Raw genomic sequence first — 24,635 nt, forward strand, 5'->3', positions numbered from 1 at the left:
TTTAAATGTGTTTGAGCTCGACCACTGTGTCAATCAGTAGTCTGCAAAACATCGACCAAAAGCCAGAACTCTACGAAATGAGCGAAACAAAAGTCTCAAAAACCCATTATAAAGTAGTGTGAAGTAGTGTCATACCTGTTCTGCATCAATTTTTAGCAAATCTGTCTGAAATAAATCAACATTATTAAAAATTGTTTCGCGACAGCTGCCACACTTTTTAACGAAACATTGCCGTCGAAGCTTAACGAAGGTGTCAAACCTCCCCCCTCCCCACCCCATCCAACGTTCGCCAGCACTGACCGAAACGTCATTCCGATAAAGGCAGAAGCAAATTCGTTCCCGGAGTCAAGAGGTGAAAATTGTGTCTGCGTCAAACTTTTCCAAAACCTCTGTCGATCGCTTTCCGAAGCAGCTCGTTAACTCTTCAACGCTTTAACTCTCCTCGTAACCACCCCAAACTAAACCAGGTAATTTGGTGAACAGTTGCCGACCGTAGTGTAGTTTCCGTTTTTCTTTCATGGGGTTGGCTTTCTGCAACGAAAAATCGATGCAGCAGGGAGGACGAACACCTTTGGGCCTACCCCGTTGGTGGAATGTGTGTTGATTCGTGTGATGATTTGTGATCTCCCCCACCCCGACAAGCCCAACGGGTACCGTGACTCAGAAACGTATCGTACGGGTTAATTGAAGCGTTCGAGATGAAATCATCATTGGCTGAGGCTGTGTGCGAAAACTCCTACCGTTCTGTTTGGGCGTGCGTTTTTTTTTTCTTCTCTTTTGGGCGGTGAAGGTGTGCCCGCTGTGAGAGGAGAGTTTTCCCCAGTACGACGGTGTTCATGTTGTGCTACGCCCTTTCTTGGCGCACGCACGGAGCGCAGCACTATGCTAGAATTGGGCTGGCTGGTGTGTTTTGGCACACACATGTCCTTATGCGGGTGGCCGCGCGCTACACATACACGCGCGAATGCAGCAGTGACACCGTTTCAGGGTCAAGTCTAAAGAAACAAGTGCGAACCTCGTCATCCGTGTTCCAATCTGGAACGGTCAAGTTCGGTTCATTTTTGGGCAAAAAAAAGGAGCCATCCAATGGCGGGGACGGGGATGGGCTGGTGTAAAGGGAGCTGCTCGAGACAATTCCCAGCGCTAATTTATGTCCTTTTTTTCTCTCGTCGAGCGCCCCATCGCATCCTCGAGACAGGATGAGAAGACCGCAGTCCGCTGCGTTGCCGAGGATGGGACACACACACACACACACGCCGTTTAGTGTGCGGGCGTAAGAGCGGGACCAATGCAACGACGCTACGCCACAGATAAAGCTGGTGTTTGGCGCATACTCAAATCGGCCCTTCCCGGTTGTTGTTTTTTTGTGCCGTATCAAACCTTATGATATCGATTTTTTGGGGAGTACTACGCACACCACACGAAAGACACCCTCATCCGAAGGCGCCCATCCAAAGATCCAAAAGATGTGCTGATGATGCTCGATTTTCGTCCTTTGCCCGTGCTGAAGCAGCAGGAGCTATGGCGCGTTTGATACAAACGGCACCGTAGTAAACGGGTTGTTGTTTGCTCGCCAGACGAGATTGCGTATCCTGCGGATGAAGGATAATAACGAGTGGCCCACGCAGTCGGTATACGCCTACTGCAATTGCCTGCCTTTTGTCTTAACGACGATGCGTTAAGGCGTTCGGGGAGTAGCATGATGCGAAGGAGGTCTTTGTTTGCATATTATGCTTACACAGCTATTGAAACTCTTCCTTCTTGAACGTCCATCATGCGTCAATTTAAAAGTAATCTTAATTTCAACAACAATGGATTATTCAAACATGCAGCCTAATCCAACCCATTACGCATTAGGTGACCGAATGAATAATTAGTGACATAAGATGACGCATTAGGGAAATTGATTTATCTGTTGGTGTAGGTAAAGTTCATTTCCTCCCTGCGGGGTAGAATTAAACCAAAACCCACTTCCTGGCAGTTGCGATGATACCACCGCTGATTGAAACATGATTTTTGTACACTTGCTCATTTACAGAATGCCGGCAGCAGCACCCCCCGCAGAGAATGGGGCAGCCGTCCCAAAGACCGAGCTGCAGGAGCTCCAAATGAAACAGCAGCAGGTGGTCGATGAGGTATGGCAAAAGCGTAAAAAAACGCATCCTTCACCTGCAATCGAAGGCATTTCCGGCGAAGCTGGGCTACTGTGAGATAAGCTACTGAAACCCGATTTTCTCTCTGTGCATTCTCTGTGCTTTTTCATGTACTGTCGTCACCTGCCGCCCTTCTTCGATAGTCCCTGGACAGTACCCGCCGTATGCTGGCACTATGTGAGGAGGTAAGATCAATCTGTTACTTTTGATTGTTAACCACTACCTTGTCTTGTCGCATTATCACGTACGTTATGGTTCTGAGACTAGTGGCAACTCCTTTAGAAACGCGATGATAATGATGATGATGATGATGGAGGATGAGTAATAATATTTAGGTAGAGGAACGGCATTACCACTCCGCGCTTTGGGAGGTGTCTACGTAAAGTAAACTAGTGCCGGTTACGGTAGAAGAGCGCCCCAGCTATCGAGACATGCTCTTCGCTAGCGTTCTAATCGGTCTGCAAGATGCTTAAACCGTCTCCTAACAAGTGGTCCGGTAAAATAGTGTTATTTGATGAATCGTTTCGTTTTACAACATCAAAAGCTAGTAAAATTGTAACTATATTAGTTTGGTTATGCTATGTTTTGCTCTCATGGTAATGCGACCGATCGATCGATCGATCAATCGATTCGATCACCTCAGTACTGTGTTATCGATATGAATCCCGAGAAAGTCATGTCAATTTAAAACGCCCTTTTACCCAAGCCTGCCATATTGTCCATTAATTGTTCTTTATTTTGTTCATGAACGTGTTTTTGTTACTCTTCTTAGTTTGATCTTTCGCAAGACGCTGCGTCAAAATAGTGCGTTAATGTGTTTTTGTAAGAGTAAATGTTGTGTTTTGCGTTAAGAACAACCATTATCAATGTTAAACTTCAATTCCTAATGATTAAATATTCAATTTTGTTTGTATTGCGTCGCGATTTGATAGTTTTTGGAAGACGAAAATCCGTGTTTTTGTTTTTTGCAAAAAGAAAAGAAAAAAAAAACTTGCTCAAGCTTCAATGCAACCCATTAGTACAACACAATTACTTTGTCTAGAGCAAGAATAGCTAAATCCTAAATTATTGGTCTCAATTTATTAGGCAGCAGCATTTATTAAACATTTAATTTCTTGTTTGTGTTCGAACTATGTTTTCTGTTGGTGTGTTTTCTACTTGTAATTTTCTTTACGTCCGTATTTTTCTTTCGTTGAGGCTGCGTGTGTTTGTATGTCCCGATCTATGTTGCATGCCTAAATGACTAATACTTCGTCAAACATTCGATCGTACAAACTCTTTACGCCACATCACAAGTTTGAAGACTTTTCCTCCTCCAGATTGAAAACCAAGGCTGGATGAACCTGAAAACAGAGAATCACCTTCCAACTCTTCTACTCTCTATTTGCCTTCTCTAGCTGTGTTTGATTTTACTATTGTCGGATCGCTCTCTGTACTTTGATCTCTTTTCTAATAGAGCTGTTTGAACAAATCCTATCACTATTACTGTTGTTCCTATTCTGCTACTTTTATAATATACAAACATTCTTTAAAAAACAAATCCAGATGCATGAGTATGACTTGTTTACATTACCGTTGTACGCAGGATACGTAAACGAAGCGGTAAACGTTTTAATTCCATACATTGAAACCTATGACGCTAAAAGGATGTTCTATTCTATGTGTTATGAAGTTACAAAACTGTTCCACTTCACGTAGAACATAAATTCAACCATAAACTAAAACACACATTTGTGGCTCTAAATACTTCTGAATCTATTATTTATCTATGAACCTTCTCTGTGGACAATATTTAGCAGGTTTGAATTATTACTGCCGGTGCTATAGATGTGCTCATTAAAAACAATACGAGATTTGTGTTGAAAGTTATTTTCTCTATCTGTGTTTGGAGCATATTTATCCTTTGCTCATTTGTAGTTCTTTTATTTTATTTTTTCGTAAAAGACGGCTCACGTTCCTGTTTGGTTAATTTCTTGTGTTTTTATTATTAATCATTCTTCTTTATTGAAATGAATGTATGTATGTATTATTTTCGTATTTAGCATAAATTGTACGCAATGTGTTAAATAGTATAAAATATACACATTACCTGTCTTAAACATTAACACTATTACAAGCACTCAAATGGAGCAAACTTGTGAAGATATTCAAATACATAATATTTACATGAAATTAGTTGCTAAAAATAATATGTACAAATCAGCATAGTGTATACTTATATATATAATATTTATATAAATTGAATTAAATTTAGTTTCTTAACATCCATCCTACTTGTTGTTATGAGTTTAAAAAAGCTCAACTATTTCAATATGGTAATTGTTACCTCTACTTGTTTTATCTGTGTTTCGAAGCACACTAATAATAATTGTTGACTGTATGAGTTGAATTTATGTTCCGTGTTTTGCCACTTTTGTTTGGATTTGTTTTCTGTTATTTTGTCGCGATATTTGCATCGCGTGTTCTACGACATGACACCAAACGCCGACCGTGGAAACACAACATGCGAAAGTTGTATCATATCGATTTGAGATTATCCACGCAATAGCCTTAAATAGCCAGCTGCTGTTCGTCAGGCAAGGAACAAAAAAAACCCAGCAAAAAACTGCCACTACAATTAGGAAAAATAACCAATCCACTAGTATTATGACTTTTGTTATTACAAAAATAGTATTTATATACCAAACATGCGTAACAACAGATCGATCGATGCAGGAGGAAACGAATGAAACGGATGAACGATGCGCCTTCAAAGCGTGTCCACTATCCTCTGCACGCGCAAATGATCTGTTCGTAACGTTTTGTAACATCAACGGAACAAGCCCTCCTCCCATAACTATTCAAACTAAACGCAACGCTCAGCACAGCTACAGTATACGCAGAACAATTAACAAATTACACTTATTACTGATTATTCCAAATGCCGCCATACAAAAATAGAGCAAGGAAGCCGGGATTCGAACCCTGGTGGCCCTTGACGATCAGGGAGGTGAGTCATCATATCATTGGACACATTCTATACATAATCTCTATTATATTGTAATCCTTCGGAATGCAACCAATAAGAAAACAAACCACAAAAAAATAAAACAATGTGCCGAATATTGATCGTACATTGACAATTTAACAATCCTTCATTTCGAATCACATCACATCCAAACGTCCACACTCGTTTCTTTTTGTTTTGTTTTGGGTTATTCATCCTCGTAAAATAACAGCCCACATTACCTACATTAAACAACACACACACACACATTACATTTCCTTCACATCCGTTTTATCCGTTTCAATGTTGCAGTTTTACTTCCCTCAAATGTATTCTCATGATGTGATATTCCCTTTTTTCGTTTATTCGCGTCTTCCGCCGATGGAAGATGCGGCAAACGTTAACGTCCCGATAGCAATGTTCCTCCCATTCTCCAAAGCACCAACACATTCCGTAAAATTAAGATTTAAGCTCATTTCAATTTCCAGCTGTACTATTTTGTCAGCGAATAGCAAATTAGCATCTCTACTACCACCTTTATTAGCACATTCATGGAACTCAGTTTTTTGTATAATCTACCCTTTTCTCTTTTTTATTCACTTTTGCTCACACCTAGCGCTCCTTACACGAAACAGATGCATACGCACCTATATTACCACCCGCTTACTTAGTTGCTTACTGTAATCTCTTATCATGATCTGTAGTGCACTTCTCTCTTGAACTCGTCGCTTACCTTCTCGTTTTCGCTCTCTTGTGGGAGCGCTTGTATATTTGACCTCCATTACTACTACTACTTCGTTAATTCACTACCCATCTTCAATGCTAGTTTTCACTATGTAACAAACTTCCAATTCACTGCTGCCACTGTTTCGTTGTTATGAGTTCCTACTTGTTTTCGTTTGTGTTACTTCATGTTACAGTTTCATTTAAGTATGTTTGCCTCGTGCGTAGGTCCGCTTCTCGTATTCAGTGTATTGTGATTTTTCTTCTCTATATCTATTCTTATGTTCCATATGTCCTTACTCGACATGAACTGGTTAAGGTTTTATCGATTATGATTTATTTTTGACATCGTCGTGAGTGTTTTCGTGCTGCTGTGTGTTGTGGAAATCCAACAAGCAAGTAAAACGCGGGACGCTGCTAGTAGGAGACAGCGTTAGCTATAAATTGTGGTACCGTGCTCAATGCTCAAACAAAAAATGGGAACTGGCAGGGGTTGCATAGTAGTAGTGTATACGTTTGATGTTGTTTGCAATAAGTATAGCCAGCGTCGGATGGCTTGTCGTTTTGAACTAGGATAACGATAACGATAAAAAAATGCAACTTTTTAACCACTACGTACGATTTAAAGGCACTCTGATTGACATGACTGGGTATCGTAGTTTAATGATCGATCTCTGAGGCGTTTGTTTGATACGGAGCATCGTGGCGAAGAGAAAAAAGAGCGGCAACAAGCGCGCTTGCTCAATGTTACTAAATAAGCAATAAGTTTAAGATAAAAGCTCTTGTACCACGTAAGAATCGCATTTGTGCGACAGATTGTCGCACTATTTAGTAACAAAAACCCCGAGAGACTGAGATGCTAAGTTGATATTTGTGATATTTTCTGATCTAGAGCACTGAGGTGGGAATGCGAACCATCGTAATGCTGGATGAACAAGGAGGTAAGCTTTATCCACTGTTGAGTTAGCAAGACCAAATCTCAATATCAATCTCAATAACTAACAACAACAAAAAACAAAAAAAAGATATAATATCCAGTACACACTACCGAAAAACAACCTAATACAGCTAATATTACAGTAACAGAGATATCATACTTTTACGTTGGTAGAAACTCTAAACTAACCTCTGCTTGCAAAATCTATTTTATTTGTCTGCAAACTTGTGGTTATGGGCTTGTGGTAACCTAACAAGCCACTCCATTCACAACCTTTGTACAAGCATACCAAAACAATCTCACATTTAGCTCTGTATGTTTTATTTCAACGCTTCGAACAACTCAGTAACAGTTTAGTCAACTCGGCAAACTCGGCAACTCGGCTTGCGCCGCGGGGGCACAAAACGGAAATGAGAGATGCGCGAACTAACCAAGTAGCAATTCCCCAAAGCCACATTGTATAGGGGGGCAGCCAAGAAAATATCACAAAATCCACCAAAGAAACCAACTAACGAAACAAAAAAAAACCTCAGCAACTACTAACGATGATTCACCCACTACTGAAACATACTTACAAGTACTTACCAATCGGAAACAAACAAACGTACCAATGAGCACAGCACTTATCACTCTCTAAAACTCTGCATCTGCATCAATAAAACAACACAACAAACAGGTATTATTATAATGCAAAACATCAAAACCACCCGAATCAAGCGGCGACTAGTGTACTTCTAATTGCTATTTTCCGTATCCGTAATCTGTTTTCGTTTCTTTTTGTTTCGCCGTAAAATTGCGCGAGTACGCGCGTGTAACGCGTCAAAGTTTGAGTTATTGTTCTTTAGTTTTTGTTGATTTTTGTTTCACGATTGAATTAATACAGCATTACGCATTAACGGTAATAGGTTTCAGTTTGTTTCTCTCTAAAACAAGGGTGCTCGTTGCTTAGTTCGTTACTTTTTGATTGAAATTAAATCCTTTAGTCCCAAGCGGCACTTTTTCTGTTTGTTTTGTTATCAACCGATTGGCGTTTTAATGACGGCGAAGCGTTTAAACACACACATTATTGTGTTTGTAGATTTCATTCACATTTGTTACCGAAAAAAAGTATTTACATTGTTATTTTCCTTTAAACGGTTATTAGTTTTGAATGACTTCTTTCTGCTCGGACTGCCTTAATGAATTATGCTGCCAGATATATGAACCTCATCCCCTTCTCAAAGCTAGCTTTCAATTGAATTTCGGTTGAAGTATGTTATTTTTTTGTTTAAAAATCCCATTCTCTACTTCCGTATTTGTTACCGTTTTCCGTTGTGTTTTTTGTTTTATGTTCCGAGAGTGTAGAACGTTGCATGACATACAACTAATGTTATTTACCTTTTTGAACCTTTCAATACTACTACTTATTACCGCTACATAGTACTGTTTTTTAATATATTCTACCTACTACTAATACTGTTACTATCATCACTACTAAACCTCTAACTCTCTCACACACGTTAGTTTATTTCTGCTATCACGTTCAACTGTTTTGACGTATTGTTTCATCATTTCATACATCGAGCTCTGTCGATCCTTATTCCCTCTGTTTTCGTCACGATCGTCAGCAGAGTACTACTTACCGGCTCACCATTCTATTCGAATGCACAATATTATTCACCCACTACTCTATACCCCCACAACAAACAGAACCTTCCAAACACACATCTCTCTAACCTGTCCGGTTTTCGATCCAACCAAATCACCATCCAAATCTCTCACCTACAGTCATAGACACTACTTACTGCATTTCATAACTCCCACTCACCACTCTCCAGCAGATCACTTATCACTAATCCCCGATAATTCGTTGTGTTACATGAATCGCGTGGTCATGATTGTGTCGTACCCATCCATCCGTCGTTTAATCTACAAAATATAATTGGCTCTTTCTCTCTCTCTCTTTCCCTCTTTCTCTCTGTGCATCACTGTCTTTCCCACTCCATCCTGTCCTTACCCTCTGTGTGTGTGTGTGGTTTATGTTTGGTGCTGTCCGCGCACACCGATCTCTCTCTCTCTCTGTATGTTGTCGAACGAAATGCCAAAACACAAATCCTATCTAAAACACCACAGAACAACTGGACCGAATCGAGGAGGGCATGGACCAGATCAATGCCGACATGCGTGAGGCTGAAAAGAATCTGAGCGGCATGGAAAAATGCTGCGGTATCTGTGTCTTACCGTGCAACAAGTAAGTGAGAGGGGGGATGGGTGAATATCCTGGAGTCTGGAGGTTGCGGAGTCGTCTGTAAACACCGTTTGTCTGTCCCGTCTGCAGGAGTGCATCCTTCAAAGAGGACGACGGTACCTGGAAGGGCAACGATGACGGCAAGGTGGTAAACAACCAGCCCCAGCGAGTGATGGACGATCGCAACGGATTGGGCCCGCAGGCTGGCTACATCGGAAGGTAAGAGGCGGAGTGTGTCCGTCTACCTGCTGTAATGCGCCATGTTGTAATCTTCATTCCCCGCATTCCCCGCGCAGGATCACGAACGACGCCCGGGAAGATGAGATGGAGGAGAACATGGGCCAGGTGAACACGATGATCGGTAATCTGCGAAACATGGCGCTCGATATGGGCTCCGAGCTGGAGAACCAGAACAGACAGATCGACAGAATCAATCGCAAGGTAAGTGTCCTGTTTCGCTCCGCTCGTTGGCTTCTTTCTCTCGCCGCGCACGGCCGCCAGTGGGCGGCGCGGACGGCTACTGCTCCGTCCGATCGTACGTCGCTGCGCTACTGCTCCGATCTGCGCACTCAGTGCAGTGCTTGGAAGAGAGAGTACGTGAGAGAAAGTGCAAACGAAACGAGAATGAAACGGGGTGGCAAATGCTGCCGCCGCTGCCTCCGCCACACTGTCTGCCCAGACATATTCTCCTGCTCCAACCCTTCTACTTATGTATACTACTACTTGCTCTCTACATTAGCCGAATGGACTTTCTTAGTTTTTTGATCAGATTATTACATCGTTACACACATGCATATTCAGTTTTGTCCCCATTAGCTCTGGTTAGATTTTTAAGTTTGCGTTTTCCGTTCCGATATGTTCGTGTTTTGTTTCTGGCCAAACTTAACAACCAAACATCAATACCACCACCACCACCACCACCATCACTCTACTGCAGTACATTTGCAAATACAGCAATACAAATCCAAAAAAACATATAAAACATTAAGAAGAAGAAAAAAAAACCACAACATAACATATTCTAACAGCGGTTCTGCTTGCGCATTCTTCTAGTGTTATGTTTTGCCTTTCGGCGCAAGAAATGGCGACCGCTGTTTCTTACGGGTTTCTTTCCTTTCTTCGTTTAATTCCCTCTTCGTTCACTCTGGATTAGATTCCTTTTTCGATATTTAATCGTAATTGTTTGTGCCTATGTTGTCTAGTTTTTTTCCCCCGTTTGTTTTCTATGTTGGTTTTTGTCTCTAGTTTTGTTCGTCTTGCGGTAGCGAAGAAATATCTATGTTCTGTCGTTGAAACGCGCTGTTGTGGTCTCTGTGTAATACTATTGTTGTGTCCGGTTGTTGTTTGTTCTAGACACACGCACACACGCACACACGACACCTACAACTACTTCCTGAGCTTTCGAACAACGAAAAACTCTACTACGAAACAAATCACCCAGAAAAGAAACAGTACAGCCTCTGCCCCAGCAGCGGGCACTACTGTCCACTGTCTGCTGTGTCTTCCGTTTTACGTTTTGTGTTCGTCTAGCGTCTTTATCGTGTCTGTTTTTGCCATTTCTCTGTCTATATCTATATATCTTTCATTTTCTATCCGCCTAATAAACCTCTCACAGTGTGTTAGTAAATGTTTGTGTAGCTTTCCAAGACGTAGAGCGTACGCGCTATTGTTCACACTCACACACGCAAACCCAGGGGTGCAAACCTTTACAGGGTTGTTTAAATGTTAAACGGAAATGAGCTGATTCGATGCTGATGCGTTCTCTCAATTGGTTGTTGTGGGGTGAAAAACAGAATGGAAGCACATTTTCAAACATTCAAAATTCAAAATGCCAAAATTTCTTCTCTGGTCCTTTCCGTTTTCAGTTTAGATTTAGATTTTGTTGTTTTTTCCTTCTTTAAATTATGTTTAAAGAATACCTATGGATACTTGACACACACTCATACTGAGGCAAAATATACCATAAAACGAACAGCAAACGAATATGGTTCAATGTTTATCTACTTGTTAGAAGTAGTAGCTCCCCACACGCTGAACAGGAATACTTTAACCGTATATATATATACATAGATATATCCCCATAAAGGAAGGGCTTGATTTTGTTAGATGCTTTTTATGATTTTGTACCATATTACGATTTATACATAATCAACCTTCTCTTCTCTAGCGCCTCTAACTAACTACCCTCTCGCTATCCCTCGTTCGCTAGCTGATTTGTGTTGTTCTTGTTTTGTTTAATACCTAACCTGATATACAAAAAAGCGATACGCCAGTGTTTAAATGTTCCATATATGCCACTCCTCTGCCACCGAAACCTCACGGACTGTGACGATGGAATGATGTGTTGAATGTATCGGTTTTGTATCGAACAAAAACCGAAAGCGATCTAATTGTTGCTTGCCGTGGCTCCGTTTAGCCATAGCGTTTTTTGACGCAAAAGACAACCACCGTAGCATTTGACGTACTTTTGTTTTGCTTTCTTTTTATATCAAACAATTTCAATCAATCAAACAATATACATATGATAGCTTAACCAGTTTCTAGCTAAAAAAAATAAGAATTTAGCTCCCGCTGACTGGTGTGCTGTTGTCATTGTCAACACCGCTAGGGTGTGCGAAATTGTAGCCACTAGTACGTCAAACACTACGGTGTGTGTGTGTGTGTGTCTGATCGTTTCCGCTTCCCGGCTTCCCCCCCTCCCCCCGCCCCGGCTCTCCCGGGCCCACCAAGATTAGCGTGCCTTCGTAGCCAAACGGTAGAGTATGGTGCAATTTGTTACCCAACAACAAGTGTCTTATGAAAATGGGAGTAAGTATCGTTATAAAAGTACCCATTCATATATAATCCGTTTGGTAGGTAGAGCCCACACTTTTATATGTGCCAATGTTGATCATTCTGTTGTTTTCTAACGCTCCGCTCCCTGAGCCTGTAAATCGAGGACGGCAGCTAAATGTGCAACACGGCCCCCCGTCCCCGACATGGATCGGACGGAACAATCCGATATATCCCAAAAACCCAGATGTTGTTAGCGTATATATCTACTTTTGTCTTTTGTTTTGTGTTTGTCTAACTATATATTTTCCTTATCGTATTCGTTTCGTTTCACGTGTTACATGTCGTTACGTTTATGCTTTGCAATCGCTTTCCAAGAGCGGTACCTGCTGTAATAAGAACGCTGATGAACCCCGGGATGCGATCCACAGCTACCATGCTTTTCGCGCGCGTTTTTTTTTTTGTCCACGAACTGAAGAAGCATCCTGTGTCCGAAGCGGCACAGCTCACAGGAGGATGGCTTCGGCGGGGAATGCACATTGCTTTAAATAAATACACTGCTGCTATGCGAAGCGTTTCGCTGCTTGAGTGGATCGGCTGAGAAATGCTAGGTTGAATGTTGCTGTTAGTAACATTCGCCGTGTCGTTCCTATAAAATGCTAGAGAATGTAAAAATCAGCTCTCAACGCGTCTTCAAACTCGTGTGGTATTTGGTTTCTGTTCCTTGCGTTAACAGTATTCCAAGCATTAGCTTCTTTATTTCTTCGCTATGTATTGCGCGCCGTTCGAACACACAGCGTGATTCGTTTCGCTTTATTTTAAGCTCGTTTTTAGACCCTCGAAAGACATGGAGAGACAGTCTTATCGTAAAAGCCGTAAATAAGATCCCTGTTGCTCCCGCTGCTTGTGTTTGGTTTTTGTCTAGGTTTAGTTTTATGATTTCCGTTTGCTCGCGTGCTCCAATCTCACGCCCGCTGCTTTAGAGAGCGTGAGAGGAACTGGTATTGTGCGCACCTCAACTCATCATCCCTTCTTACTTAATTCATGCGTTGTGTTGTTTCCGAGCGTTTCCTTGCGTTAGTTTCAACGTTCCGTTCCGTCCCTCTTTCACTGCTACTTTTCCATTCCCACCCCCTTTGCAAGTACTACCATCGCGCGTACCAGTTGCAATGAAAATAATCTGATTGAGAATCAATTGCTCTTACTTCTCCTCCTCCTCCTCCTCCTACTCCTCCTCTTACTCTTTCATTCTATACTATACTCTATACTATATAAATACCTATGTTTATGTTTATGCATGTGACATGATCGTTATTTTAATGCTCTTCCAACAATCTAGGGCGGATCAAATGAGGACAGGATAAAGGCGGCCAATGAAAAAGCGCACTCGCTTCTCAAATAAAAAGGGTACCGAGTATATATATAGCAGTGCATATATACAATATACACACCTCTATCTATACATATATATACATATACTTGTATGGTTATCGTTATTATTTTACCTCCTCCATTTCGGATATCGAAACGAACACAGACGAACAAATGTAAGTTGGTAGTTTTTCTTACTTCTTTCTCTCTCTCTCACACTCTTTCTCACTCTCTTTATCTATATAATATAAATGTATGTTCAATTATTAGTTTCCGATACTTACTACTTATGCGTGTAATGGAATATATTCACTAAGCGTTAAGTTTTCCTTTATGTCAATTCGTTTTTTTATAATACTTATTATGTATGTAGGATGTGATATTATTATATACTATATATGCCACAGAATAGAACAGAACAGAACAGAACAGGAAATATGACTCACACAAAGACATTAAAGAATAAAACATTGATTATGAAACAGTAAAATAATCTGATCACTGCTTTTATTTAATCTCTCTCTACATTGTTTTACAATACTCTCTTACTCCTTATTTGGTTCAAAAACATTTGCTGCGTTCCATTTTGTGCGCAATTGACCTTTGGTTTTGTACTTTTTGATAGCAGCAAACTGTGCAGGCAATTATTTCGTGTGATTCGGAGATCGGTTGTAGATTGGTTTGCGAACAGCTTTGAACAAGAAGAGTTTGCTGCTTTGCTGATGATCTATTATTTGGTCACGATGGGATGGAGCAATGAGCAAAACTCGAAACAAATAATTGCCTGCTAGTTTTATTTTTACTTCCTCTAATTCCTTACTCTTTTTAACTTTACGGCCTCTTATGCCTTTTACTTTTCCAACAAGCGATCCCCAACTTTCCACCGTAACTTTTGATTGTGTAGTGTAAGATCTACCGCCAAGCTAGTCGAATATATTGTAAACGAATTGATTTTTCGAATATACCTCACCTTTATTCCAATTTTTAAACCACACCGAATCAATAATAACACCTCTATTTGCTACTTACCTACTCCCCAACGACACCGTGTGCGTGACTGATCTGACCCCCCCCATAACCCTGTCTGCTATCAACTTCCGTAGGGAGATTCCAACGCCACCAGGATAGCGGCTGCTAACGAACGGGCTCACGATCTGCTGAAGTAAGCTGTTTACACACAACCCAACTCACTCGAAGGCGGTGTAACCGTTGCGATGGAGGGATGTTAGACGTCACAGACAACGCGGGCGGGCAGGAACTGAGCAGTGTAAACTTGGTTGGTTTTTGTTCTCGTTACTGTTGATGTGCAGTTTTGTTCGCAGCTGGAAAGCGCCAACCGCCAACCCACGGCAGGTGCGCTTGAGAATAACCACGAAATCCACCTATTGAGTTTGAGTTTTACAGCAAAGCGGGTTCGTTCAGTGGACATGAAAACATATACACAATACACATATACACACAAACACACACTGGAGCAATTGTATGGTGGGAAGGAAAACTCTTTCAACCGGACGTTAGACTGCTTCTCGCATTTAAATGGGGCGTAATATGGCAAGCGCGGCAAGCGAGAACACAGGCAAGGAATCAAAAATGTGTATGCGTGTGAATCAGCGCCACCGGCTTGCTGGATTAGTGTAAGCGAAACGCTTTAGGCTTAAGCAAGAATAATTGAGGTGACTACAAACCGCTACAAACATACACACACATGTACCCCCTCTTACATTACAGCGAAGACACGGCATAGCAGGACACGAGTATAGCAGGAGGCGCAGCAAACAGCGCAAACAGCAGGAGCGAAGAAAGAAAATGTTACAACGATACTCTTAGGTTTCATTAGGTTGTGCAGTTTTGCGTTTAGGTTCCTTTAGACATACGCACACTCATACACCCGCGCCCCCACACAACATACTCACACACACACACACATCTCTGTGTATGATTTTATTGATTTTCCATCTTCTGTAGGCTACCGGGACCAAAGTATCCTGTCCTTGCGTTCCACCACCGTTCTTCATGCGTGCGTTTTTAACTCGTTGTTAAAGGAGGGAAAGAGAGAGAGAGAGGGTGCATTGCGAGCGATCACGCAGCAGCACGATCGTTCTCGTTGTTCGCCACTGACGGCGCAACGGTGTAGGTTAATCATGCTTGTTTTAGCTCACAGTAGGATAGGATAAAAATCTGTTTCCCCCTTCCTTCCCGTTCGTTTCTTACATGCCCAACGGGTTGGCCAGTTTACTTTTTGCTGTCCCAGTGTGTTGTAGAACGCATGAGATGCGCCTGTCTTTTGTGTGTGTGTGTAATGTGCCACACCCCGAAGCGATGATGAGATCCTGGTTTGGATCATTTACATACTTCGTTTCGTTAGTAGTGCATTTTAAGCGTGTTACAGTAGGTGGGTGTAGGATATGCTTCCCATAGTCTATTGTTACGGCTGTATCTTTTTGCTTTTAGGGCATTTAACAACGGCACGAGGCAGACAGCTGAATATAGAGCTACCTTCGCTTGTTTGAGTAACTGAACCTAAGCACACACGCGCAGTGGTTCGAGTGGTTCCCTTTTTCCTCCCACCGAGACAAAGCAACAGCACTTTTACACCCAGTCGCGAGATGCATCGAACCATATCATCATTCGATGTGGGGATGCAGCAGAAGTGCGCTTTTGGATGAAAGTTGCAACGAAAAGCTCGAACCACCACCTGTATGCGTGTATGAGTGTGTGTGTGTTTGAAAACATTCCGCGGTAAGGTGAACGAGTGAATCGGCACAGAATTGTTTGTTCGAACCCGTGATACAGAGAATTCGGTTCGCCGCGTGTGCTAATACTCTCACTCGCTCACTCTTCGTGTCTCTAGCGGTTTGTCCAGCGTTTGGAGCGTCAAACGCCACAGAGGACAAAACAGTGTTTTTAACTCGTTTGTTAACCTCGTGAACATAATTGCTTCTAATATACGCTAGCTAAACCTGAAGGCGTTACATAGTGTTACATAAAGTAAAGCGTAATTGCATTCGCTAACGGCCAGCGTGTAGTGCGCTTTCTGTTCGCCATTCGCTAGCAAAGAGGGTAGACTTGATCAGAAGCTGGAACAGCGAACCGCGGTGCACTGGGTGGTAGCATAAGTATGCATTTACTTTGCGCCGTTTGAATTTGATCATAGTGTTGGTAGCTTATTTTGAAACGTTCTCATTGCGAACCATATGCATTTGACTATTTCTAGCGACTTTGGCCATAGATGGCCACCAATTGTCCGATCAATCTTGTAACGTAGTTCCCAGCACTCACGCACACACACACACATACACAGAGAGTGTAATAGTGTACGAGCAAGCCACAGGCATTTAGGGCAAACTAATCTCAACTCTCCTCCAACCCTAAGGAGGAAGGGTCTCGCAAACAAAACGCAAAGACAATTTCCAAAACCGGACGCGGAACAGTTGGCGCGGTGGGTTGTGTAGGTCTATTTACCTGCCACCCCATTACAAATCGTCCCAAGATAGGAACGGAACAAGAAGAAGAAGAAAAAACAACCGTGAAAGTGATTTATTTTCCTGATATGACGGACGCGCACTGTTCGGGGACTAGTTTGCAAGCAATTTTTATCTCGATATACAGCTTCAATCTCAATGAAATAAGTAACAAACAAACTTACAGAAGAAAGAGAAAAAACTCATACACACATACAAAAATATTCCAAAGCTACCCCAAGCGTGTGTGTGTAAGCACTGGGAAGAAGTGCATAAGACGGTACAGAAACCAGCCACAAAAAAAAAACATAAAACAAAAAAAGGTCGGAACAGTAAAAACGGGGGCAAATGAAATTACTAAACCTTAAAGGCAATGCGTACTTTAATAATAAATATAAATATACAAACTTATTATACATTATTAATGAAAACATTATTTACTTAGCAAACAAAGAGAGCGAGTAAATGTGCAATGGACACGTTTACATCATATCAGGCGAGCAGAAAGAAGTAATACAAAACACACACAGTCACATACACGGAACACGGAAAGAAAATTTACACACACACACACCCTAAAGGCATTGGAAACCCAAGGGAAGAAGGGGGAAAAAACAAACCAAACACCGAAGTGAATTGTATCGCAAAGCAAAAGCTAATATAATAAGCAAAACATGTGTGTGTGTTGGACAAAAAGCATAAGCGCACGCACGCAAGTGATACGCAATGCTTCTGCGTTGCCGTGTGAGCCGAATGGAGTGCGCGATGAAAGATGATAAAGGTTGCAATATTATATTGAGGTATCTCACCGATCGGAGGGGAAAACAAGTTCGACTAATTAAAATGGAAGAAAAACGCAAAAGCGAAAAAAGCATTAATCCAAGGCTATATGTAACGAGCAGGATGAGGAGGACAGACAATGGGCAGAGCGGTCCAGCAAGAAGTCAGGAAAAAGATGGAAGCGTGAAGAAAAGTGAAGAAACTTTATCATATACCAATTCTGCTGGGCTTAATACTAAGAGACGGCGCGACACACTGCGGACACACTACTGAGAACATAAAACATCCATACACACACACACAAACAAGAAGACACGCGTTCAAGTATATACACTCATTATTACGTTTGAACAAATGACGTTGATTGAATAGATTCATCAGCAATAATAAACAATTGTGATAATACAATACATACAAGAAGACGGAGACGGAGGATGGAGGAAACCGCAAAAGCATAAAAAGAAGGGATAAGGGCCCGTGATGGGAGCAGGAAGGAGGAATTATGAAGCAATCGAATGAATGTAAAAGCCGTAGAAATGATGATTGGATGCTAGCAGCATATGTTTGTTTGACACACACAACATTGCAGAATATTGAATGAGAAGCGGAGAAGAAAGTGCTGGAATGGACAATGAAGACTCACACACAGACACAGTTTCGGTAAGCCAGTGACGCAACTGCTTTACACCCCGTTCGCGGGCAGTCTGAAGGGCTGTGGTACCTAAGAATGCAAATGGTTTGTAATGCGCAGGAAGAAAGCACGTGGAGCTCTTCCAGGAGCACCACACGTTGCTGTTACCACTGAAGGATGCAATCACTGGATCTTTTCTTCCACCATAACTTCAAGACTTCACACTCTGTTCCCTCTATCGCAAAACACTCTTCCACTGGTACCTTCTACCTTTCCCGGGTAGAAGGATCTTCAATCTTCCTTCCATCCATTACGGTATAGCGAGCAGCATATGCTGGTTGATCAGGACGTATATTGATCACAAACGATCGTGCGATCTCGGCACCTATTCTTGCAATGTTGAGCTACTAGCGTGAACAATGATAAGTCTAGCTAAATGATACATACATTCCGAACCGTGAGAAAATATGTGTGTGAAAGAGAAAGAGAGAGGGAGAGGGCGATTAGCTCCTTGGCTCCTTCAAGCAAAGCGTTTGGCAATGATGATGGGAAAAGCGAGCGAACACGAACCAGGTGACAAAAGTGGCACGACACAAACTTACAACAACCAACACTAGAACAAGATCAACAAAGCAGTAAAAGCATCTCTTTCTCACGCTCTAACTCTTAGCTATCCCTAGCGATTGATACCCAACCCAATGATTGGCCATTAGGGGAAAGTAAACTACCATACCATCTCTTGTTGTCTTTTAAAACAAAACAAAAAGCTCTACGTGTGTATAAAACTACAAGTCAAAAGGTAAAGACAAAACTCCAAACTATTGCCATTAATTCTGCGCAAATAAGTAACTACTAAGCATACACACAAACACATCCACATCTAGGCAGTAGCTGCGGAGAAGGGATTGGAGTACGAAACAAGACAAATGCAAGTAAAGCTAGCAAGTAAAACGCTAAACGTTTCTCGTTCTGTTGTGATTCTGAAATTATTTTGTTGTACGCTTTTCTTACAAGCTCTCACATACACACACCATTTCACTACTTGAGGCCACCGAAGCGAAGGCAATTTTAAACATCCTTTTCAATGCCCTAGCACTGTTTCACGCCAGGGCGTGAATATTTCACCTGCAGGAGAGGGACTGAAATGAGCGGAAGAGGTGCAACAAAGTGCAATGGGAAGGGGAAGAAGTGCAGGAGGATTAGGAGAGGAGGGAGTATGGCCATGGTGGCGAACACATCACACCGTGCAAGCATATATGCACTGGATGATGGGATGATTGGATGGATGGATAATGGATGAACGGTGATGAGAAAGCAAAAGCAAAAGTTTACGAAATGTTATCTAGTTAAGTTTGGCTACAAACAAAGAAATTACTCTTAGCGTAAATGAATTCGAAAATTTGTAAATAGAATATACTTAAACACACAGTCGTACACACCTACATATTACACACATACAGACCATACACAACACGCACACACACACACACACTACAGGCTGCACCATGCGGACGGAGCACAGGTGACCGAACCACGGGAGCATTGGATCCTGGGGATTTTGCGAAACTTTGCTCCAACTCGTGTGAGGTCTTGTTCGGTGTGTGTGTGTGTGTGTGGTGGTCGGCCAAAAAAAACGGCTATTGAATATTTGCTAACCAAAAACCCCCGAAGGTGAATGAAAACGGCAATTGTATTGCATTCAAAAGAAACAAACTGTGAGATTAGCCCTCCAAACGTCTCGTACGGTGATGTTGATGATGGGCTCTGATGATGGTGTTGATGCGTTATGTGACACAATTTACACACACACACATAAACACACACACACACCGTTATGCATGATGCATTTAACTCTTGCGTCGACAATGTGTTGTACATTTGCGTTGTTCGTTTCCTTCCCTTGTATTAAATGCGCCTCCCTATTGATTGGCATTCGCGATTTTATCAATCTCCGTAACGATCTGCGTGTTGTTGTTGTTGTTGATGTTGTCGCGCGTGTTCGGGTGTGTGTGTTGCAATTCAGTTCACCATGCGCCTCCATGCATATGCTTTTCGTGAGCGCGCACGTGCGCAACCCGAAGCAAGCTAACATGCTACAAGGCGCGTTAGAGGATGCTCGAGAAAAGGAGGGGGGGTGGAAAAACCATGCGAAATTAACGGCCAAAAACGATATAATAGGACATAATTCCTAAAAAACACACACTCACACACAAAGATACTATTATGCACATATGGATGTGGCATATAAAACAGCTTGTTGATTCGTTTTTAAATATGTTTTGCGCTAGTTTAACGTGTACACACTTCCTCCAGATGGGTTAGCAGTAGTAAGAAGTAGCTGTAAGCGGCAACAGTATTTTGTTCGGATTGTTTTCTCGCTTCATTGGCCACGCTGTAGATCGCAGCTACCATGCTGGTAGTGGGATCGCCACGTTTCCTAGCAACAGGACGAAGGTGCCACGTGCTATGGCAGTGGGCGTGGCAAAAGCTGTTTGTACATATACATACGTATGATGGTATGGATTCGAGCGAGCAGCAGTTCGTAAGAATCCCAATCACAAACACAAGACACACAAATACAAAATCAGACCCAGTGATAATTCGGCATTTTAATTAGAGGCCTGAGTGTTTTAAAATTCATAATTACAACACCTTTTACCCGTTTGTCTGTGTTTTAGAATCCATTGCACGTAATGCGTTATACTAATCACCCGCAACAGCCAGTGATACAATTGGTTCGCTTTTCACACTCTGCACTGAAAAAAGAGACATCACTTTGCACACCTACTAATCAAATACACACACACACACACACAGATACACAATTTCACACAAGTATGTATTTACTGATAAGGAGCAGGACAGCGCGCAACGGGCAGTGGTAGGGAAAGGACCGGTAGGCGAGAAAAGGGACAGGGGGGGGGAGAATATGCGAACAAAATGCTTTTTTGGTACATTTCGTATAAAAAATGGTATAAAAGAAACAATTTCCAACAAACCCATCTTACCGAACACTAATTCAAAATTAATAATCCTACAGCAAGAGAACAAACAAACAAACAAAACCCAACAAACAAAATGCGTATAAACTAGCTGCAGATTAATTGAAACTGTATTACGGTTAATACTTTTTAAAAATGTATTTCAAGTATCCTGTAAAAATAAAATGATTATAATGGACCTAATATAGTTGTGGTAGATGGGGAGAGGGGGGCCACTTGGGGTAGGGCTATTGCATGTTCATTTCTAACGTAAATATCACTGAACTTCGGATAGATAGCTTTTTTCTTTACACTAGTTAACGTAGCAATTCCCTTTCAATATCAATTAGCTACAATAATAGCTACTCTGAGCTGTCACTTCTTGATCTCCAAGGACACTGTTCTGCACAATTGTGTGTGTGTGTTTAACAGCATCTTCTTCGCCTTTGTTACCGCGCACAAGCACCATTCGTTCACTCGTCGGCTCATCGATTGCTGCAGGATTTGAATAGTAACGGGGCAACCGAAACTGCTGCCTTTTCATCACAACTTGCGATCACCTGATAATCGAGCCATTTATCTTGCATAAATGAGCCCGTCAATTTGCATTTCAACGTTTCTGCTCACGCACCGGTTCGCGCCCCGTTATAATGCTGGACGATATGTGTTTTTGACGGCTCCAAACACAAACACAAAAAAGGCGCCAGAATGCAAATGAAGCTCCACTTGTGCCGGGGGTGGAGTACCAGCAGCAATGCCGACGACGACGCCGACGACAACGCCACATTACTCTTTCTTTGTATGTAAAAGCACTGCATAAATTCACTTATTCAAAAAGTACTCTACCCTCAACACAGGCGATGGGTGTTTGCGGTTGTTTGCGTTTGTTTGTTTGCGTTATTCCTCTTCCGGTGCCTGGTTACACCTGGTCGGTCGGACAGCGGAACCACTTTGAGCCAGTTTGTGGTCCAGCACGGAGAGAAAGACACACACACGCACACGCACAGAAACAATAACAAAAACTGCTGCTTATCTCGAGTGGTGGGGGAGCCTTTTGGACGAAGAAATGACACACACACACACACATGAGGGGACACTTCACTTGCACATCCAACGGCAAACGATCACCGTTCTAAGGCACCCAACAAGCAATGTGTCAATGCACCGGTACACCGCCGTATGACAACCTTGAACTTCCTGCGGCACCGAACGCGCGAACGGTGCACGAACCAACCCCAATCTGTTGTGGTTGGAACACGAGGAGGAGGAGCACTACTGGTGAGGATGGTGACAAATTGTGAAATAATAAATTCATACCGCTTCCTGTCCCGTTTCGTTTCCCCTTTTTTGGGGCGTGCAGCGTAGTGTGTGCGCAAAGAATGCGGCACCGAGGGGAGGTCGGTGCACCCGCGAAGCCGTCATCGTAAGCCACGCAAACACACGTGACTAGCCAGTAGTGAACCCGAAGCGGGGCGGTTGCCCTGGGAACGGGCTGCAGTCACGTGCAGCCGAGAGACAAATGGCAAGATCGTAGCAATCGACGACGCTGACATACCTTCCGCATGGCACCGCTCATCGAACATTGGAACACGATCCCAGTAGTCGTCGATTGCTGGAGTTCAACGTGCTCTCTGCACCGTCGTGATGTGTGTCTGTGTTGGAGGATATTGGGAGGTATGTGGAAGAAAAATACATGTCTTTGTAATAATAATGTATTCTATTTCGTTGCAATCTTGCATGTGTGTGTATGTGTGAATATCTTACGATCGCTTCATACGGAATCGCTAATCAATGAAAGCGGTTGAAAGAGACGCAAACAGACGCGTCTAATGCCACCCGTGGGGTACCCGCGGCCGCGACAAGCTGGCATCGAGCAGTTGACCTTACACTTGAAATTGTTTGCCCATTTGCACAGCGTGGCAGAAGCGTGGCAGTCTGGTTGAGCCGCATGGGGGCACAAATTGCGACGGAATACGGAGCTTTGGAGAACGCGCTGTAATCAATTCCTCAGAACGTTTGCACTGAGGAGTGTCATTGGGTCCACTGGTTGGATGGATCGAAGGTATCAATTTTGTGCGATGACGGTTGCCACACGCATTCAGACCGGTGAGGGTATTCTTATTGCGAATGTTGAATGGGATGTTTGCACGAGATACTCGCATCGAGTTTGGTGGACTGCCAGCTAGGAAGTGGAGATAACCATCGAAGGATACAAGTACGCGGGGGGACCGGGGAGGAAGGCAAGGTTACAACGAATTGAAGGCTCAATTGATTTGATTCAGACGAACAATCGTAGGGAAAGGGATCTGTGTCACTACAACTCTTGCATCCACTTTTACCCCGGGGATGGATATTCAATGGTGATCTTATTACCTTCGAATGCTGTAATCCAATGTCATCCATTCCCAAACTTGGGCCTATATTAAAAACAATCCCATTTTTCACCTTTTTTGCGGAAGTTACCGCTCCGTGATTCATCTCCGTCAGCATCGAAGAAGTCAACGACACCGAGGACGGTCAGTCGGTTGCCGCATATGCTGCACCTGTAAATTGGACGTTAAACAAGTTGGTTGAACTTCGGCGCAGCTTGTTTGAAGTTTGGGTAAATCACCGACCGCAGAGCAACTGGCAGCAGCTACGGGTTTGGCGCTGACCTTAGAGTGGCGTGTGGCACCGGCTTGCAGCACGCAGCACGATTAGAGGTGAGATTGAAGAGCGTCTAATAACATCCGCACACCCGTCGGCTTAGGCCCATCCGCTCGAATCGGGGTGTGACCGATAAGAAACCTTCAACTATTTCGCGATTTGTACACAGAACACACAGCGCAGCAGCGAAATAACCCTGCGCGCGAGCGCGTTTGCAATGCAACTTCCGCTGATTACGATCCGCGGTGCAGTGCAGCAGTGGTGCCTGGCTTATAGGTGCAACTGCAAACGCAGTCGCCCTCCTCCCCCACACATAATTGTTGGTGGGACAAAGTGGGAACTCGGTACCATTGCGACGACGCCACCCAACCGCGCGCCGGCTGTCGATTACTCATCTGGCACGCTCCAAAACGGCATATGCAAACGGCGTCAACCGCGAACACGTGCTGCGATGAGAAAGCATGCTGCTGCTGCGCTCTCTCGTACACTCGTAGCATGCGGTGGTCGGGACGGCGTTACTAATCATGCGTTGACACCGGCGAAGGTGACAGCAGCAGCAGCAGCCACCGTTTTGTTCTCTGAGAGCGGGCTGCTTTTGCGCGCTCTCAACGGGTTTTCTGCGCGCACATGGCGTGCGGAGATAAACAATGCCGGCTTGTTGTGCTGCGCGTTTGGTGAGCGCGCTTGCGCGGATGTTGCTGTTTTTGCCCGCCAAACTTCTCGCCTCTTATAAAGCGTGCTTGCGGAAGAACAACAATGGCGAGTTCGTTGTAGACTGCGTACCGCACCAGACGCTCGATTGGGACGCGTGGAGGATAGTTTTTCGGATCGTTTCAATCGTCGCTTCAATCAAACAGTTTCCTTCCCCGTGGTGCTTCTACCATGCTGCCGCTAGGAGTACGCAATTGCTGGTGGCGGGTGGTGGCGTCGGTTGTGTTGACCCTCAGCCAGCTGACGACCATCGAAG

The 24,635-nt window shown here is 43.1% G+C and overlaps 1 protein-coding gene and 1 long non-coding RNA gene across 7 annotated transcripts; one reads left to right on the top strand and one right to left on the bottom strand.

The window, feature by feature from the left end:
• The first annotated feature begins 292 nt into the window (after positions 1-292).
• On the top strand, positions 293-19,657 carry LOC120947307 (synaptosomal-associated protein 25). 6 transcript variants are annotated; one of them, XR_005750868.2, is made up of 9 exons: positions 295-467; positions 2,039-2,135; positions 2,297-2,338; positions 5,094-5,142; positions 8,912-9,029; positions 9,117-9,245; positions 9,323-9,467; positions 13,138-13,345; positions 14,273-19,657. XR_005750868.2 is itself a non-coding variant. In XM_040362513.2 (8 exons), exons 2-8 carry the CDS (start codon positions 2,040-2,042, stop codon positions 14,333-14,335), a joined length of 642 nt encoding a protein of 213 aa, XP_040218447.1. In that variant the 5' UTR covers positions 293-467; position 2,039; the 3' UTR covers positions 14,336-19,657. The 6 variants fall into 6 exon arrangements, 3 of the variants coding, with proteins under 3 accessions (XP_040218447.1, XP_040218446.1, XP_040218445.1); XR_005750866.2 differs by lacking the exon at positions 5,094-5,142 and adding an exon at positions 6,755-6,803; XR_005750867.2 differs by lacking the exons at positions 5,094-5,142; positions 14,273-19,657 and adding exons at positions 6,755-6,803; positions 13,440-13,667.
• On the bottom strand, positions 16,624-24,544 carry LOC125906546 (uncharacterized). The gene is made up of 2 exons (XR_007451917.1): positions 23,677-24,544; positions 16,624-23,565 (listed from the first exon to the last, which is right to left on the bottom strand). It is a non-coding gene; the product is annotated as an uncharacterized LOC125906546 (long non-coding RNA).
• Between the last annotated feature and the right edge of the window lie 91 nt (positions 24,545-24,635).

Source organism: Anopheles coluzzii, chromosome 2 (genome assembly GCF_943734685.1).
Source record: "Anopheles coluzzii chromosome 2, AcolN3, whole genome shotgun sequence".
In the NCBI taxonomy this organism is placed as follows: domain Eukaryota; kingdom Metazoa; phylum Arthropoda; class Insecta; order Diptera; family Culicidae; genus Anopheles; species Anopheles coluzzii.

What these genes read in the sequence shown, in the direction of transcription:
- LOC120947307 (XM_040362513.2), top strand. Translation starts at nt 2,040, where the DNA reads ATGCCGGCAGCAGCACCCCCCGCAGAGAATGGGGCAGCCGTCCCAAAG. An exon ending in TGCTGGCACTATGTGAGGAG is followed by an intron (nt 2,339 to 5,093) that starts GTAAGATCAATC and finishes ATACAAAAATAG; the next exon opens with AGCAAGGAAGCCGGGATTCG. An exon ending in TGTGTCTTACCGTGCAACAA is followed by an intron (nt 9,030 to 9,116) that starts GTAAGTGAGAGG and finishes TCCCGTCTGCAG; the next exon opens with GAGTGCATCCTTCAAAGAGG.